Genomic DNA, 18,765 nt, shown 5'->3' on the forward strand with positions numbered 1-18,765 from the left:
CTTTATTATTAAGGACATACATATGTACCGGCTTGCAACGGACAAACATATACTTTCAAAAAAAAACAAAGGGATACTTCGAATTGGCACGACTGCGCATGTCCTTCATCTGTCAAAATATACCAAATCCACCCCTAACAGCGGCTTTGCTTCGCTGCTCGCAACGAAACTAGATACAGCAGTAATTTGCCGTTAGTGGAATTTTTCGGCGCTTCCAAGGTGGAAGAACATCAGTGTAACAACTTTAAAGCGGCTGTAAAAAGAAAATTAGTTATTCACAAAGCAAATACAAATGGAAATATAAATATTCAGTAGTGTATTAAGACTTTTTAGTAATACTGTGCAACTAAAAGGCGCTTCCCAAAATGATGTACCCATGCATGCGTATGACGCGTGCACTACGCAATTTGTACCATTGTGTTTTATTGTTTCTTCTTGTCATACCCATTGGGATCGGTGTGTTCACTCTATTTTGCGGAAGTTACGTAGCACATAGTGTAATACCCACCATCGTAAGTAAAATCACAGAAAAATTATTGACTGTATTTCACTTCATATCGGAAAGTGCATTATAATTGAGTTCTCTTGCAGTGCGAGTCTTACAGTCAAAATCACACCAACGGCCCATTGTGCGAAGAGTTCTGCACCAAACCGTCGGTCTTTAGCGATTTCCACTGCATTCGCGGGATTCCATACGCATTTACCGCCGAAAAAAATGGGAACGTTTACGATTTCCAAGTAAAGCAACGAATGAAATATGACATAGTGCGAAAAGCAATACAAAACTAACCGATTTCACTTTTTACCTTTAGTTGGTGGCGGAATCGCTTGACGATCTGACATGGCGCGATAAGAACGGCGTTAATGTTTATCCAAAATCTGCGGACTTGTATCACATGGTCAAAATGCATCTATTGGTTAATTATAATGTGACGCTGGAAGATAATGTGGTGAGTTTGTAGAATATCTTGAAATGTTAGTAGGTAGGAAAAGATAACTGCTGGATTTTCAAATACTCACTGTCCCGAAAGCCACTTTTCGACGAGCTTCACATCTGCTTAATGAATGAAAGTGGATAACTTTAGGTAGATTGCATATGTCTTTAGAGTATTCCTTCCAGGCAGTGATTGATTTTATAATTTTCTAACTAACCTGATTGATTTTGTAATTATCTAACGGTATTTGAGTGGTTGCGAGTTGGCTAAACTTGTGGCCGAAAGCCAGTGCGAAGAGCATTTACTGTCATTTTAACATAGCAACCTTGGACCTTGCCATTGTATTGCTTCGAAGTGTGCTCTACGGCTCGGGGGAAGCTAGGTATATGAAAGGTCCGAACAAGAACACACCGAGTTTCTGTCTTCCTTCACTTGCATTCCTGAAAACGTGTATCACTGCGTCGCAGATACCACTCCGGACTGTTTTTACTATACTCAGAAATCGACGTGAGGGATGTGAAGGTGAAGAAGTCGCTGTATACGAGACGCAGTGAGCTTTTTTACAGAAGGGTCAAAGCTGGGAAGGAAGGTCGGCGGGGGAGTTTTCTGAAGGGTAGCCAATCTTAGCTTTAGGCTACCGGAACACTGTAGTGTTCTTCAAGCAGTGGTACGATTCCAAGGTCTTTCTGGCCTAGAGTAGAACACAAGAGATCTACTGAACGACTTTATTTGAGCGAACTTTATTTTGCCACAATTTTAGGAGTTTTTGCTGGAAATTATCCAATAGACATTCATGTGGTAAGTCTAGAAATCTTCACGAACGTTAGCTGTCAAAGTTGTTTGGAGGAGGGTGGGGCAGAAACTGTTAGGCTCTTTCTTCTTCATTGTTTCGTTTTGGTAATCTTTCATTCGGCAAACCAGAAGACATAGCCGAAACAGATATTAGCCGTCTCAACAAATATGTGACAGGCTCAAAGCGCTTTGTCGATCGGTAAGGGTCTTATGATCCAGTGTATAAGAGTTTATAGATACCACATCGGTCCGGTGTTCTAAGCGGTCCAAGTGAGATAATTCTTATCAACCTTTAACCTAATTTATCTGTCGGTCCGACTGCGTCAATATACGGGAACTAGTTCTTAAATTTTTTGAGAGCGATTTGGTACCTTCCTTCCCAAGAAGCTGCTATTTCGTCGGAACCTTCAATATCGTACCGCTATAGCATAGAGTTTGTTTTTGTGCTAAACAGCCGAAGTTCTAAGCGATCCGCAGTATATATTAAAATTTCAGAGCCCGCAATTACCAAACCTTTCTATTAGCGGGCTTCGGAATGCGTAAAATATTCCTTAGAAGGCACGGTTTGAACCGCAACAGACCCGGATATTTATCCGGTTAAGGGCACATTCCACCAGCCTAACAACAGAGATGTTTTCTTGCGCTATAACAACAGCAATTACTGAACCCAGAAGTTATAGTTTTATAGCATATGCAAATAGGAACTCCCATTGAGGACCAAATGTCCATCGCTATATAAAATATGTCCCGAGTATTTTTTAAACAAACTGTTTTCTCCAATTTCTTTACCAACAGCTGAAACGCTTAATCAACAACGAAGTCGATGAAAATGAACCGACTCAAATAAAAGATTTCTGGAACCTTTTCAATGACAATGACTATGTGATGACTAAGCTATTCGAAGATGAAGCAATACTTCCAACAATGCTGGGCACTTGCGGAAGCATGTTTGTAACGGAGCATTTGCACACTCCATTTGAGATAAGAAAGTGAGTAACTGCGAATAACTAAATATCTACTAGTAATATCCATATAATTCATTTTATTTAAATAGTAACCTTCGAAAATTTTAATTTTGATTTGAATTAGTGTAATTTGAGTTATCATCTCAAAAATTTTGTCGGTCTCGGAAACATATCTACATATATATTGATGCTTTAACATGTCTTTCTAATTCAAGCAGCGTTGCTTACCTCTTTTCGGACAATATTTAAACTCAGGTTTCAGACTCTGCCCACAATACTTGAATTTTTGACAAAGGATCGTCCGATCTCTCTTATTAACAAGTTTTGGCTTAAAGAGTTTCTACCTGGTGTCCGAAACACAAATATGAGCATGAACCCATTCTTTAGTCATAAAAAAAATGCTGAGTAATCACAATAGCAGTAGATCCTGGTCAAGGCCTTAATAGACATACTACTTTTTTCGGATCAGTTTGTTCATAAAGGATGATTGATTTCGAGGTTCCCCAACTTTTTCAAAGAAAAAAACACAGAAATTTCAAACTTAATGGAAATGTTTATTATCATTTGAAAAAACATTCTTTCGCATTTATTTTTTGAAGATTATCTCTTTCCAATGTTGGTCGCGGCTACGTGTCAGATGGTCCTTCCGTTGCGTCCAATTTTTGACGACTCGCCAGAGAATTTCGACTGGTGTCTGGCGAATGACACGCGTGAAGTTTTGCTCCAAGGCCTGGATCGAAGCGAGATCGTCCACATAGGCTTTAGATTTTACATATCCTCACAAGAAAAAGTTCTAAGGTTTTATATCACACCATCTTGGTGGCTAATCGACCAGCCCAAAACATGAAATTATATCCTCACCGAAGTGTTCACTCAATAAATCAATTGATTGATGAGATGTTTGGGAAGTGTCGCCGTCTTGTTGAATCCAAATGTCGCCGAGATCATGAAGTTTCAGGCATCAAATAGTCGGTTATCATGGCTGTAGCGGTCCTCATTGACGATTAGGTTCTCATTGGCATAATTTTTGAAGGAATATGGACCGTTGATTCCACCGGCCCACAAACCCGGTTTAGTGTGGTTTTTCTGAATGAAATGTCAGCTCTTGCATCTCTTCAGATTATGTTGACCAGAAGCTGAGCGAAGCGCTCGAAACACATTCTTTATAGAACGTGAATTTTCGTAATGAAATTTCATGATTTTTAAATGTTGTTCAGACGTAAGTATTTCCATGGTGAAATGCCGAACAATACCGAAGAAAAATAAGATGACAGCTTGACACGACTCACGCGTGATCTGTCAAAAGAAGGCTGTGGTAAAAAGTACCTCTACCTGAATCACCGGTTACTTTAAAAATATTATTAGATATTTAGGTGTAGAATTTACCTTAAATAGTATTAAGTGGTCCCGACCCCACAAATGTTATATGTCTTGCATTCACAGCTGTCAAATAATAAAAAGGAATTAAACATGAGGACCTCCAATATTAAAAAATTCACTGTATTTAATTGTGAAATAACTTTTGAACCTCTTTGTATTGCTTATGCAAATATTTTATCTTCGATTTTTTTTTCTTTGCAGTGGTTTAACACATAAACATCTGAACTTTCAAACCATGTACGAATATGTATTGCGTTTGGACATGCTCAACCCGGATCCGGTGAAAATCTGCAAAATGCGGTTGGATTATTTTGGCTTATCGGCAGACCATAGGTAACCAAACTCACCCAAATAGAAACAAGATGAATAATACCTTAGTATATCCATATATGTACATGTATATAATATATAATTTTTTTTATTTACCGTTAGAGTCAAAGTTCGGAACGCGCGCTACATTATGTTGGAGAGTCAACTGCTTAAGGAGCTGGCGAGCGGCAAATCTTGTTGGTACGACACCGATTGCCACTGGTTTGACTGTATTGGTAGCTGTGTGAAAAATAAGTGCATGAACCCGCCAAGACAGAATAATGTACAACAGTTATGTCAATATGTGCATATGAATCCAGAACAATTTCGCTATTTTCGGGCACAAGACGAAATGCGTATACTCTATGAGTATGTGTGCAAGCGAAAGTACCGGCAGAACTATTGGTAGACAGGCATATGAATAAACTGAGCTACATACTCACATGCTGAGCTACATATACACTGATATACGTACATGACTTACTGACACACATCTTTACTAACTCAGGTACATTCCGATACACTAAAATACATACATGACACACTGACATACATACATACATATGTATATGTATAACTGACATATAGTGACCGAGCGCTGTTGATTGGAGACAATTCCTGGTGCAGGCAGAATTTTCGAGCTGACCGGTTTTCTGCAGCAAATTTATGTGGACTTTATACATACAGACATGATATACTATTACATACTGACATACGTCTATATACATACATACATACACATTTAGGACAGCGTTGCTCTTCTTTATAAGTATTCCAGATTTACAAAAAAAATAAAGCACTCATTGCCAAATATAACTGTAAATACATGCTCATGTATACATACAAACGTACAAATCATATATGCCATTCGTTTTGAAAAGCTCCAAAATCGCCAATATCACTTTATTTACAAAAATGAAAAAAAACTTTACATTGAAAATAAATAATCTTGGTATAAGCAACAAAAAGAAAGTGTTCGTTCTAATATTACTTTCGTTTTTTTATTGTTTATTGATTTTACATTTATAATATAACTTCTTTTGCTCGTTTTTGATATTATAATTGCAATAGTTATTATTTTTTCCACTCACTTAACAATTATTTTATGTATGTATGTGTATGCGCTTTTACAATGTTTAAAATGTTTTTGCAATTTTTTAATGCGTTTTTTAATTATTTACTTCTTTTTTGTTTAAATATTTATATGTTTAAATTTTTATTTTATTATGCATCTTTTTTTTAGTTTTATTTTCTATATATTGTTCAATTTTTTACGTTAACTACTTATTTTTGTTTTTTATTTAATTACTTTTTCTTTCATTAATTAGTAACTATTTTATTACTTAATTTATTTTTTTATTGTTTAATTATTTTTTCATAAATTTTTAATTTTGTATATTATTATTACATAATTATTTTTTTTTTTAATTAATTATTAATATTTTATAGTTTAATTAGTTTTTCTTTTATTAATTTATTTATTTTTCATTATTTCCAAGAAGTAATCATTATTTATTTCTATCTTTCATTATTTCTTTCTTTAATAATTTCTTAATATATTCATATTAATATTTAAATTAGAAATTACTTTTCTTTCCTTAACAATGTCAGTGTGTGACTGCGTTTATTTGAGTCTAACGTATGTATGTGTGTGAATTACTTTTAACAGCATTACCTGCCACCTACGTTGCAGGTAGCACGTGCAACAAAACGTACAGTTGCAGCAAAAAAACTAAAACAATACACTTTCTTTGTGGTAGGAACGGTGTGGCGTGCTTTAGCAGCAGCCGAGCGGAGTCGGCTCAAAATTACTAATTCTGTGTTCACACGTGGACACTTTTGTCGCTCATTAACGACAAATTCTTCTTCGTTTGCGTTCTCACGAGCGCCACGACAGCGACAACTTGTGCCGCACAACTTTTTGCATTTTCCTTTATATCACATTCTCAAATTTTTGTACGCTTCTTGTACGTGACGCACAAAAACATATTGGTTTAGCTAACTTTTATACTTATTTAACCTTTTCTAAAACATTTTTGTTATTTTATGCATATTTGTTAAAATATTTTCATATTACAAACAAAAAAGGGAATAACGTTCACATTTCTGGGCATAATGTAAATATTTTTTTTAAATCCTATTACAACTGAGAAACGAATTTCTAAATGAAAAAGAAATCTGGATAGCTTAACGACGTACTGTTGCGCACAAGAAAGTGCGACTAGAGCACGAGCGGCACCCCGTTATTGTTGTTGTTGTTGTAGCGTCAGAGAACAAACGAGTTGACAGTTCTTGGCCGGCACTCTCGTCTTTCCATGCTGTTCCCTTACCGATAAAAAACGTTTTGTACGACAAAAGCCTCCTCCATTTTCACGGTAGTCGGGTCTACGTAACCGGAACGAACCCGGATTTGTATTCGGCCAATAACTATCAACAACAAAAACGTCCTCGTGTGAACACAGTCTAATTGCTAACAAACATTCAAGCAAATGCCACTGTATTACAACAAATAAATTAAAAAAAAAAAAACACAAATGCGTATCAAAGCGCTGTTGATGTCGGCTTAACAGGCAATCTATTCAATACGGAAGGCAACTACAGTGTACAATATGCGGTTCGAGCGTAACAAAACTGAATATTTATTTTTGCAAATCAAAATTAACGCTTAACAACGCACACAAAATCTTAACGCAAACGTTTTCACTTTTCTTGATTTTTTTTCGTTTAATTTTGCTTGCTTTTTATACATGCTAGATACTCATGATTGGTTTTGGTTGCTTATTTAATGTTTTTTGCTTTTTTTGTTTTGTTTACTTTAGAATTTTGATTACACAATTTAATTGCTTCCGCAAAAAGCAGCTGAGCGCAACTTCAATATTACATACATACATACATTACAATAGTAAGTAGTTATAAGCATTTGTTTCTTATCGTTTCGTTTTAAATTATAAAATAGTAGAAAATCTAGGTAGAAATTTACAAAAATGTGCAATTTGTTTAAAGTTTTCAGTTAAACTTTCCGCTTTATTTTGTTGATTTTATTTATTGTTTGCGTCAGTGTTATCATTGTGTAGCCTTTCACTTAATTAATTTCGTTACTTTTCATGATAATTTTATTTTCATTTTATTTTTTTATGAAAATAGCTATTTTTAATTATGTACGTTTATTGTGTGAAATTTCGTATTTCAAACAAACTAAAACTGCGTTTGAGTTAAAGTTAACGCAAAGGTTTACTTTTATAACGCTTTTGAATTTTTTCACTTTTTTCTTAATTTTTTTTTTGTTTCTTACACTAAATAAAACTGAACATTTTACAAAAAAAAAATATTTTTCTTATTTTTTTTATTATTTTTTGTCAGACAACTTGCAAGCCGTTGCTTTAGATTTCACTTTGTTCAACTTAAATATTATAGACTTTATTACAGTATTAAAAAGTATCTTAACGTTAGTGATGAATATTGTTGTTTGATGTGGAGCATAATTTTATACGAGTCTATGGTGTGCTGCATAATTCAAATAAAATTTTTTCAACTAAATACTATTTGAATATAATAACATGTTTCACTTTACGGCATAATTAAATGGTAATGATTTAGTATACTTAAGTGTATGTGTGTGTATGCGTGTAGAATGCATTTCGCGCACAAAAAACAATAAATTTTGATGTGTGTGAGTTGTGTGCAAATTAGCCAAAATAATAGGAAATTTAAGTGTATTATTACAGCAATTAACGAGCGCTGCAGTGTGCCTGATGGCAACTGTTGCTGTTGTTGGTGATACGTACCAACACCGACGCACCAAATATGCGTCTATGCGTGTTTTTATATGCTAATATGCGTATGTGTGTGTGTGTGTGTTGTGTTGTGGGTGTCACTTTAAGTCTACGGTCCACGTGTCGCCGCACACGTATGTAGTTGCGCTGCAGCTACGCATGTGTTGGGTGTGACAAAACTACTCCATTATCCTTATGTTGCTGTAGGCGATGCTGGTGGTGTATTCGAAGCGGTCGTATTACTCTTTGAATGCCTTAGCTGCATCAAATAGTGCCGTTGTGTCGGTTTATGCAGTGCCAGCTGTGTCAACGCATCATCAATGGAAAACCATTGGCGCTTGCGCCCAATGCTACGCGAATCTTCCCACTCCTCCAATTCATTGGTGACGGTCATAACAAACACTTCGGTGCGATGCATATGCTCGCGATTCTAAGCACACAAAATAAATGTTGACTTTAGTATCTCAAACAATTTTTACATATAATGCACATGTACTCACTTCGAAAACACCCAAACAACGCCCAAGCTTGCCGACAACGCCGGCCTCTTCGAGCACCTCACGCACAGCCGTTACCGAAGGCTCTTCTTCGGGTTCAACACCGCCGCCGGGCACAATCCACAATTCCGGTCGACGTGACGATGTCACCAGCAGCACCTAACCATTCAAATAAACCGGCAATTAATAACAAATTAAATGCAGGAAAATGTTATATTTATTACCTCTGCCTCGGCATCGGAACGCACGCAAATGCAAGCGGCGCGACGGCGAAAGCCATCCTTGTCATAAATTCGTGTAGAATTAGGCTTTTCCTTAACCATCTGAAAAAACAAAAAAAAAATCAAAAACCAATTAATATTGCTTAGCATAAGCGCGTGTCTGATATGAGAGCTGTTTGTGTGTGTATTTTAATTTTTTTAGAGAGATAAGCATAAAAAATGCGAACTGCATTGGTTATTGGTAGCTGCGGCATTACCAAAATCTACAAGTACGTAATTAAAATCGCGAATTCCGCTTATCTCCAGCAATTGTGTGCTTTTATGAGATTGCGTTTGGACGGCACGTTTTTTATTATTGCAGAGCAAACGTGGTAGATATGAATATTTCACATACATGCAATGCAAACAAAAATGCGGAGTCACTCAAAAGTTAGCACAGAAATTTTGCGTACTTGAAATGTTTAAAAATATTTGTTGTGCTAAAGTTACTTCACGGTACTTTACATGAGTTGCACATTTTTCTTTTTATAAGCCGGCAATTATTACATCACAAACTATTTAAATTTGCTTATAAATAAAATTCTACGCACAGGATTTTATAGCAACGCTTTCTTTGTTACCAAAATAACAGATTTTTATTTAGCACTGTCTGCGACTACCTCGAGTTACGTTGTTGTTGTTTTATGTGGCGATTACCTCGAGTTTTTATAATCACCGGTTGACGTTTGGACCGGTATCGTGCTCCTTCGCATGAATGTGCAACTAAAACTCTTGAATTGGCAATTTGCAAACAGCTGAACAACCGGCTTTTCAGTGTGCTTGTAAGTCATGCCCCTTGAATACTTTAATGTACATACATATAAATAAACATAATAAAAAACGAAAATAATAATAAACACTGTTTGCATCACTGGAGATAAGCGCTGACCTGTGCCTTTGTTTGTTTAAATAATTAATTTTGTATTGAATGTGCAATAAATTGCACGTGACTTAGGTCTGCTATGTTCCAAGGTAGGCCTAGCTCATGTTTACATATTTATAGATATGTACATACATTTATAAGCTTGTTAATCAGCGCTAAACTGACTTGATAATAAATGAAAATTAGAAAAAATTTTAATTTCTATTGCACTGAAGCGAGAATACCTTTTACAAATGAAAAAAGATTTCCATACAATGCCTGGAATTTGATCGATCAAATTGTATGGCAACTCTATGCTATAGTAGTCCAATATCGGCCGTTCAGACAAATGAACTGCTTTGAAGAAAACGACGTACGTAAAATTCTATATACCGATAACTCAAAAACTGAGGGACTAGTTCGCGTATATACAGACAGACTGGCGGACGGATAGAGGGGCAAAGCTAATCAACTAAACTCTATACGCTGATCAATTATATATGTACATATTTCCCTTCTGAGTCTTACAAACTACATGACAAACATAAAAAAACCGTTCAGGGTATAAATATGCATATGAGCTAGTTTAATAGCGCTAAACTGAATTAATTATAAATGAAAATTGAATTAACGTTTCTGCACACATATACAAATAAAATTATAAACTGTGTCAAAATGTCTTACCTTTAATTAATTTTGCAATTCAGTTACTGCAATCTATATAATCCCGTAGAAAAATAAACTTTTTTGAGAACGCGTGATCAGCAAACTTTCAAAACCTTGTGAAATCAGAAGAGCCCAAATAGCTTTAGATTGCTAAAAGTACCTTTTTAACAGCGTTCAAATGTATGAATAAAGTAATATTCACCAAATACTCTATATAACTGCAAGAAAAACGTTAAAAACCTTTATTAGTAAGAATGTGAGTTAGTGAAAATAAATGCATATTGATAAAATAAAGTGGATATAGTAGCCACCACTGGGTGGGCGTTGCACTCGTCATACTCGCATTTTGTGTGATTGATAGTACTTACGTAGGTCGACCGGCAGGTTGGTCGTAAGGTATGCGGCGCACTCAGTTGACGGCAAGCAATGCGTGTGTGTGTGCGCTTTGTAGAGGCACAGGAAGAAATTAAAAGTCGAGGTAAGAAAATTTTAAATTATGCAAAAAACCAAAATAAAAAAATTGTGGGGAAAAGTGGCAAATTGTTGTTTAGCTTTGCAATATGAGCATTTTTGTGTATTTTTTTTTGCTGTTTTGCGTGTAGGCTTGCCGCTGGCGGTTGTCTTTGCAAAACTGCTGCTATTGCAGATGTTTTTCTCGACTTTTTTCGTAAGTCAACGTCGACGTCGTCGTTGTCGTCGTCACACAGAGCTCTGCTGCTGCTGTAGGTTCTTCCACTTGATGTGTGAGTTATTTTTCACACACGAAAGTAAATTCTTATATTACTACTGTTGCTTTTTCTTTGTCTGCGTTGTAAAGCAAAGAAAACTGCTTCCAGACGTTGCTTATCTACTTTTACTTAGACACCTGCTTCCCCATCTTTCGCTTGGGCACACAATTGCGGCTGCTGCGTGTTTAGCGTAAGCTGCACTCTTTATATATATATATGTATATATAAACACTATAATTATTTGGCAATTTTCTGCTCGTTGACGATGCAGAAAAATAATGCAACACTTTAATCACAACTTCTTCACCCTTTTAATTATTTCGCAGCAAATGAAGAGTACATAAAGAAATTGCATGAAATTTGACAACCACGAATGTGCACTTAACTTGGCAGCACTATTGAATGTCAAAGTGACTTTTACCGGTTCGTTGGTTGGCATTTGTGAAGAATCCATTGCACGTAGTAGTTGAGGAATTGCGCACGCGAAGTGTTGCCATATTAGTGTTGTTAATGGAATGAATTCTTTTTATTTTGGAGAAAATAATATTGCAGTTACTTATTACGGCATAAAATATTTTAGTTCTGAAATGTGAAGTAGTTATGAAAGGAATGGAAAGTAAGATATGTGCTGTAAAATTATTAATAGTTTACATATTGAAGGTTTGTCAAGGCTTACATGGTTATACGGAAAATTTTCTGTTAAAATTATGTTATTTGATATATAGGTCAAAAAAATTGTATTTTGAATTTCTTTAAACTAAGAATATCAACTAGTAGGATTTCTTTTTTACCATCCGCGAAGAAGTTCTGAATCAATTGCAACAATGAAAAACGTTGGATATCGCTTTTAACTCGAAAATTAAATTTTTTTTTCGAAAATTTTATTGTTTTTCAATGCAATCGTAAAATCGAAAAATTATAAAAAACAAGTGTAAAAATTTATAATTTTACGATTTTACGATGCTTTACGACAGGTTGTGAATTGAACAAATATGTACAAATTTATGCAAAAAATATTAAAGCAATTAATACTACATTTTTAAAAACTCAAAAATCGCTCTTTTATGGTCTGCCACTCTATGTGTGCCTTCAAAAATCAATTGGTTTGAAAAGTTAGAATTTCAGCTTAGCTGTTTAAATTAGCAAGTACTTATATCATGACCTGCTAGATATGTGTACATTTTAAATTTCCCGCTAGTTTAAAAATTTTTGGGTGAAATTATTTAAATTAATACCATGTTCAGACCGACATTTAAACACATGATTTCGACTGATGAATGGATTATCCCACTAATCTTATAAATTTATCAAGATTTCGGCATTCAAATATGACAGTTGCAAATCACTTCGTCGAAGTGATTCGAAACTGTTCCAGGCTAAATCTCTTTGTGCGACTCTGATTTTGCGCCATCTACTTGGCAGCATTGGAAATCTATTACATTATTACAGCTGATTTAGACACTACAAAGGGAAAAAAATGTAAACAAGCAAATTTTTTTAAAGCAATGAATCGAATTTCACCTGAAAATCGACTTCCCAAATGAAAAAAATGCCTCAATTCTTTCCATTATATGGAAAATATTTAAAAGAATACGTCTGTTATTACAAAATACTATATGACAATGTTTTCTTTTAATAAATATTAAGCGATGTGAATTCTTGAACAGCAAAAACAGCTGTTTTTTCATCTTTCCAACGGCAGTGAGAACGTTTTGATTAGTGAATGCAATCTAATCCATTCAAATTTTCGATCTGAACATGGTATAATAATGAAAAATATAAATTAAATAAATCTAAGTGTGTCCAAGTTTTGGTTACCTTGAGCTACTTGCATTTTCGGATAGTTGGCAACGCGTAATTTGAAAATCAAAATGTGATGTAGCAAATCATAAATAGAACAACTAGAATCACAGAAAATATTTAACGCTACTTAGCTTTAAGCGAAATAAATTAAAATAGTAATTAATTTATTTCAAAAATAGAAAATTTGTTTTCCACAATTGGCATTTCCGTCTCTAAGAAGTTTATAAATAATAAATGTCAAACGAAATGTAAATATTCCATTGGCAACGCGGCAGAAATAGCGGAAGGAAATGTAAGAATAATTGGTGTTGAAATTTGTTAAAAATGTTAGGTGCAGACTTTTTAGAAAATTTCTAAAATAAATCGGTTTTTGTGTTTGCAATCGACACAGTCACCGTTTAGTGAGAGTTGTGCAATGTTTTAGATACAAAATATATAAAAGTTCCTTTCAAATCAAATAGTGCCGTTAAATTATGAGCAGACGGAAGAAACAAAAGCTGACTAGTCTGCTTTTTGCTTCTGTGAATTTTTGTGTAAATGCTTTGGAGTGTACCGGGCTTGGATTGAACATTATGAGCGGCAAGCGAATGGTTTAATGTTGAAGGGGAGAATATTGCCGCTCAACAACAACAACATTATGGAAAGTTCCAGTTAATTTATTTAGGAATGATATTAACAGTTTGCTGTTCACAGAGAGTGCTAAATTTACAAAGAATGGTTGCCCGATTTTAAAAGTAAGTACCTATGAATAAGTTTTCAATAAAATTGTATTTAAAGTATTACTGTAAACCAAGTATGGTTTAAAGCATAATTTATTATTAGTAAACTAGTAAGAATGGAATGGATTATAAGCAAGGCGCATGGCGCAAGAAGTCGTATTACAGTAAAAATGATAATCACTACAGAAGTTCAGTTGTTCAGATTTCTGCTGCTGCTACCTAACCTGTCTGTATTGTATTGGTGGCAAGTAATTAGCTGGGATCAGTGCAACATAGTTTGGATTTGTTATTTTGGAAATTTTTCCACAATTCTTCTGAATTATGAATTTAGTTGCACTTCGATGATAATTGCTATATTTTTATGTTATTCGGGGTTCCCTAACCGCCTAAACTGGCCACACCACTGGCATAATTCCTTATTGGATCCTTTAAATTCTCAAAATTATAAAGGGCAAAACTAAGCCACCGAATATAAACAAAACTGTGATTTGTTGCAGGGAGCAAAATATGTAGTAGATTACAAATTTCTAAAAAGTAGGCGTGTTACTGCCCCCAAATAAGTCCAATCTAAATATGTAGTCCAACTTTATCCATTTTAGGCACAAAGGCACACTGTCATCTGTAAAACATGCTCTTCCATTTTCATAGAGATAACTCACATGTTGGCCTATGCGATATAAAGTCACTTGGAACTGTGGACAAAAAATAGTAAGACTTTGTGTATATATTTTTTTATCTTATTCTTCAAAGTCTATGTCGTCCCTGTCAAGTAATCCACAAGTGTATGGTGCCAACGTTTTTCCAATCCTCGAAACAGTTGTTAAAAAAAATTGTCGGAATAGTCTTGAGAACGTATAGCGATTGACATGTAATGTCTTCAAACGACAAAAAAATGGTTTTCAAAAGCAGTCGTTTGAGCTTGCTGATTTACTAGATGTCAAAAAAATTCGGTGGTTACGACACGATATGGGTTGAAAACTTTGCGAAAAACTGGCGACGAATCAGCAATTATCGGGGTGCTAAAGAGTTGTCAACCCATAATTCCGAGCTCTTTTTACGAATAGCTTCGCGCAAACGGCGCATAACCTTCAAAAAACATTCCTTGTTAACAGTTTGGCCGGTCGGAAGAAATTCTGAGTGCACCACACCTCGATAATCGAAGAAAACTGACTTTTGGCCTGCTTTGATGTGTTTTTTTCAGGTTCGGGTCACCTTTGTCATACTATTCGACTGACTGATCGTTTGTTTCCGAGTCATAGACAAAGGTCCAAGACTCATCGCCAGTAATAATACGTTTCATGACATTCTGATCTTCTGAAAGCATTGTTTCACAGATGTTAATGAGCCGATTTTTTTTTGTAAAAAATTAGTGATTTTAGGACTAATCGTGCTTTCAGTTCTTAGGCAAAAATGATCTTTCAAAATGGTTTTCACAGATCCGTCCGATATTTCAACGAAGCCAGTAAGATCTCTGACTATTGATCGTCAATTCTCAAGCACCAATTTCTTTATTTTATTTGGCGTCTTGGACGTGGTTCGTCGTAAACGCGTTCTCGATCCTGCGTGATTAATTTATACCAGTCAAAAACACTTGCTTGCGACAACTTATGACCGAAGCCCTTTTCCAACATTCTCAACCTTTCGGTAACATACCTATGGAAAGTTTTCCGAGCATATTCCAAGCAGAGGTCTTTACTACAAGTCGGTGCGTAGATATAAACCTCCAAAGCAACTATCGCAATGAACTTTACACGTACGTAGTTATACTCAGCGACAGTAAAGCGATATCTGCGTACGAGACCAAATCGCTATTGGTGCAGAAGTGTATAGAACTGCTGCTCGTAATCAAGTAATCAAGTGCACCTTCTATCTAGCCTGCCCGGTTACACAGTATAGTCGGGAATGAACTGTCTGATGAGCTCGCCCGCTCCGCAGCATCCACCAACATGGTAGGACCCGAACTTTTCAATGCGGTTGGTCCCCATACCATAAAGGAGCTGCTACGCAAGGATGACTAATAGAGGGCAGGGAAGGGTATTGGCAACAACTCTAAGGAATGCGCTATGCCAAGTTGCTAATGGGTAGTTGCAATCTTAAAAGGTTTAAATATGTAATCAACCAACCAAGGGACAGACTCAGGCTACTTGTCGCCTTCTACACTGGCCATTGTAAGCTCAAGAAGCACTTAAATAACATGGGTCTAGCTTCTTATCCGTATTGTCAGTTCTGCGACATGGAGCCTGAAACTCCAGAACATCTACTAATTGACTGAACAGTAGTCTGTAGACGCAGGATAAAGGCCCTTGGATCCATGTTTCCAAACAGGTATCACACCGCTTCAATAACACCTAGCATTACATGGGAATTTATCTACATATATGTACGTATATAATGGGGTTAAGTTAGTCGTTATGTCTTAGGGGAGGACACAATAGACCTTAGGTCGATTTAAATCGGTCTATCATAGACCTGAGTCTAAGCCACGGGGCACATCCAATTTTTATTTCCTCATATACACTATTAATTAATTGAATTTCGTCTATTTGGGTTGGGGGTGAGTTTTTTTACAATATGGCAACATTAATTTTTAATGAAAATGTTATTATTAAATTTGAGAGATATATCTAAATAAATTCAGAAAAAAACACTCTTTAAACTTGCTATACAATAGTCTTATGCTCTTTGTAGTCCCCCCTCATCCATCGAGAAATTCCATAACGATAACGACCAAAAAATTTGTATTTGCATTATTCTGATCGCCACAGCAATTGGCCCAATTAAGCAACCAACATTCCCACTGCCCACATATTTTCGATATTTCGCAAGCGCTTGAAGTCCGGCGGAAAGGAAAACCACATTCCCAGACCGTAAATTGTGAAAAAAAGAATAAAAACAAAAACAATAAAGTCATAAGTGACCAATAGTAGTGTCAATATTTCCGGTCAACCATATAAATAACAAATAACTTGCGCTCGCAACATGGTGACAATTACAACAACAACAACAATAACTGCAATAATAATGATAACAACAACTAAAGTAACATAACTACGGCAAACTGCTAAATAAATACCGCATAATTGTTGTTGCTATTAGAAATGCATTTGTTGTTGTAAGTGTTGTAGCAATAAAGTGCACCATAAAGTTTTATTGGCAAATATCATTTGTGCAACAGATATACATATGTATACTCACATATACATATAGACGTTTGACTATGCTTGTGTTCTTGAGCAAACTCACCTGGAGGCTCGCTGCTGCTTTGATTTCGCTTACATAATTAAGTAATTCAAATAATTTACTGTGTATATAATGGACAGGCGCAATATATATGTACACATACACACATACATAAATGCAAGAGTTTGCTGCAAAGTCCATAACAGCATTCTGGACGCATGAACTGGAAAATGGTGGGACAGATGTGACCGCGTTAGGGGTATGACTCTTAAAATTGAAAAATTTTCCTGTGCTTACATAATATATTTAAAAGTAATTATGTAGAGAGATAAATAGAAATTAATTGAGGTTTTTGTACTACGACCTTTGATCTGTATATCGTGTCATCTCTTATTTCAAATATGGTCACAAAGGTCCAGCACTTTAAACAATTCCAGGAGCTTGTGGGCGCGATGGAGGTGATGTGATCCCTGTCCCCGTTGATGGATCTAAGAACCTTGTGTCTGCTTCTACAAATTGCTGGATAATTTGAAGTCAGGTGTTCTGGATTTCTGGTTCCATGTTGGAGAACCGGCAGATTTGACAAGAGAGACTTAAAGTTCGAGGAGGAGGCCAGTGCCTTTTGATTAAGTTTACAGTGAATATTTCCCTTCCAGCTGTTCATGCCGAGCGATCTGCCCTATGTGCGACTTTGGTGGGATTTTGTCTTGCCCAAACGTCAAGAGTGCCACTGCTTTATTTGCAGCGTTGGTCGTATAAGTCTCATCATGACTTTTAAAGCATAATGCTGTGTACGACTTGCCTCTAGGTAAAGCCTTGTGAAGTCTGGCTGCCTCTGAGACCGAGTAGACGTTCTCACAGAATTTCCTCAAACTGTTTCTCTTCGCGGACCTAATTTCCTTGTTATAGGTTGTTAGGTGCTGCTTGTACTCTTCCCACTTACCCGTGCTTTTGGCTTCGTTTGAAAAGCCGGGGAACTGATTACCTAAGCACTGAGATTTTACTAGACCACCATAAAAAGGTTTGTTTCCTCGTTGTCGCCTTTAGTTTATCCAAACGAGGTTAGATTGTAATTATACACCGCTTGATGATGATCAATTCCAACAACAACGAGTTCTACATTACCGGATTGGCCCGGATTTTATCCGTCAAAGGGCTATACTTTTGGAGATCTAACCTCGTTTGGATCCGTAAGCTTTTGGGTCGTCTTAAGTGTACTGGTTCAGTGATAAGCCTAAGTGGTTGAAAATGATCATATTGCCATTAGAGAGATAGCGGAAGATCTCAACATCTTATATGGATCGACTCCATACATTCGAGTTAATGTTTTGGGTACGAAGCATATCAATTTTGGACTCTTATCAAAAAACCTGAATCTTTTGAAAAAATGACGCCGATTAAAGGTCGAAAAAGATATGCTTGATAAAGTAGATAAAAACCCTACATTCATCAAATGCATCATTACTGCTGATGAGACGTAAGTTTATGAGTATAAGGTCGAAACTGTCCCCTCAATTTAGCGAATGGTGTTCCAAAAATGCGTAAAAACCGAAAAACCAACCTTCGGCACTGAAGACCGATTTCCTAATCTAGAGCCCAATTAGAAACGACTGAGTTTAAGCACGTATCTCAATTTCATATTACCTGCAAGGGGTCAAATACCGAACAAATGGCGAAGTTCGTTTCGTTTTTACAGAGAAATAAGGCATAATTTGTTTCATTATTCTTCATAGTAGCTGAAATTGAGTACGATATGCGGATTAATTTTCCTGAAAACAGAAAACAGTTACTTGATCAGCAATTTGTATAGTTTTGCTCCTTTTTTCATTCACCATGTCGACTTCAACCACTAAGGTTCCAATGGCTACAGACGTCATAACTTTAACATCTCTCGCG

At 35.9% G+C, this 18,765-nt stretch overlaps 2 protein-coding genes across 4 annotated transcripts; one reads left to right on the forward strand and one right to left on the reverse strand.

Annotated features, from left to right (window-relative positions):
* Positions 1-132: 132 nt before the first annotated feature.
* Positions 133-5,353, forward strand: LOC105234187 (divergent protein kinase domain 1C). Its single transcript, XM_049457125.1, has 6 exons — positions 133-512; positions 592-738; positions 813-950; positions 2,523-2,716; positions 4,274-4,405; positions 4,505-5,353. The coding sequence occupies exons 1-6, from the start codon at positions 366-368 to the stop codon at positions 4,788-4,790; spliced, it is 1,044 nt and encodes a 347-aa protein (XP_049313082.1). The 5' UTR covers positions 133-365; the 3' UTR covers positions 4,791-5,353.
* Positions 5,354-6,528: 1,175 nt separating this feature from the next.
* On the reverse strand, positions 6,529-11,559 carry LOC105229061 (diphosphoinositol polyphosphate phosphohydrolase 2). 3 transcript variants are annotated; one of them, XM_011209130.4, is made up of 5 exons: positions 10,808-11,559; positions 10,458-10,657; positions 8,876-8,974; positions 8,655-8,810; positions 6,529-8,584 (listed from the first exon to the last, which is right to left on the reverse strand). In XM_011209130.4, the coding sequence occupies exons 3-5, from the start codon at positions 8,972-8,974 to the stop codon at positions 8,348-8,350; spliced, it is 492 nt and encodes a 163-aa protein (XP_011207432.1). In that variant the 5' UTR covers positions 10,458-10,657; positions 10,808-11,559; the 3' UTR covers positions 6,529-8,347. The 3 variants fall into 3 exon arrangements, with proteins under 3 accessions (XP_011207432.1, XP_049313083.1, XP_019846907.1); XM_049457126.1 differs by lacking the exons at positions 10,458-10,657; positions 10,808-11,559 and adding an exon at positions 9,532-9,631; XM_019991348.3 differs by lacking the exons at positions 10,458-10,657; positions 10,808-11,559 and adding an exon at positions 9,569-9,593.
* Positions 11,560-18,765: the final 7,206 nt, after the last annotated feature.

Source organism: Bactrocera dorsalis, chromosome 5 (assembly GCF_023373825.1).
Source record: "Bactrocera dorsalis isolate Fly_Bdor chromosome 5, ASM2337382v1, whole genome shotgun sequence".
Classification (NCBI taxonomy): Eukaryota; Metazoa; Arthropoda; class Insecta; order Diptera; family Tephritidae; genus Bactrocera; species Bactrocera dorsalis.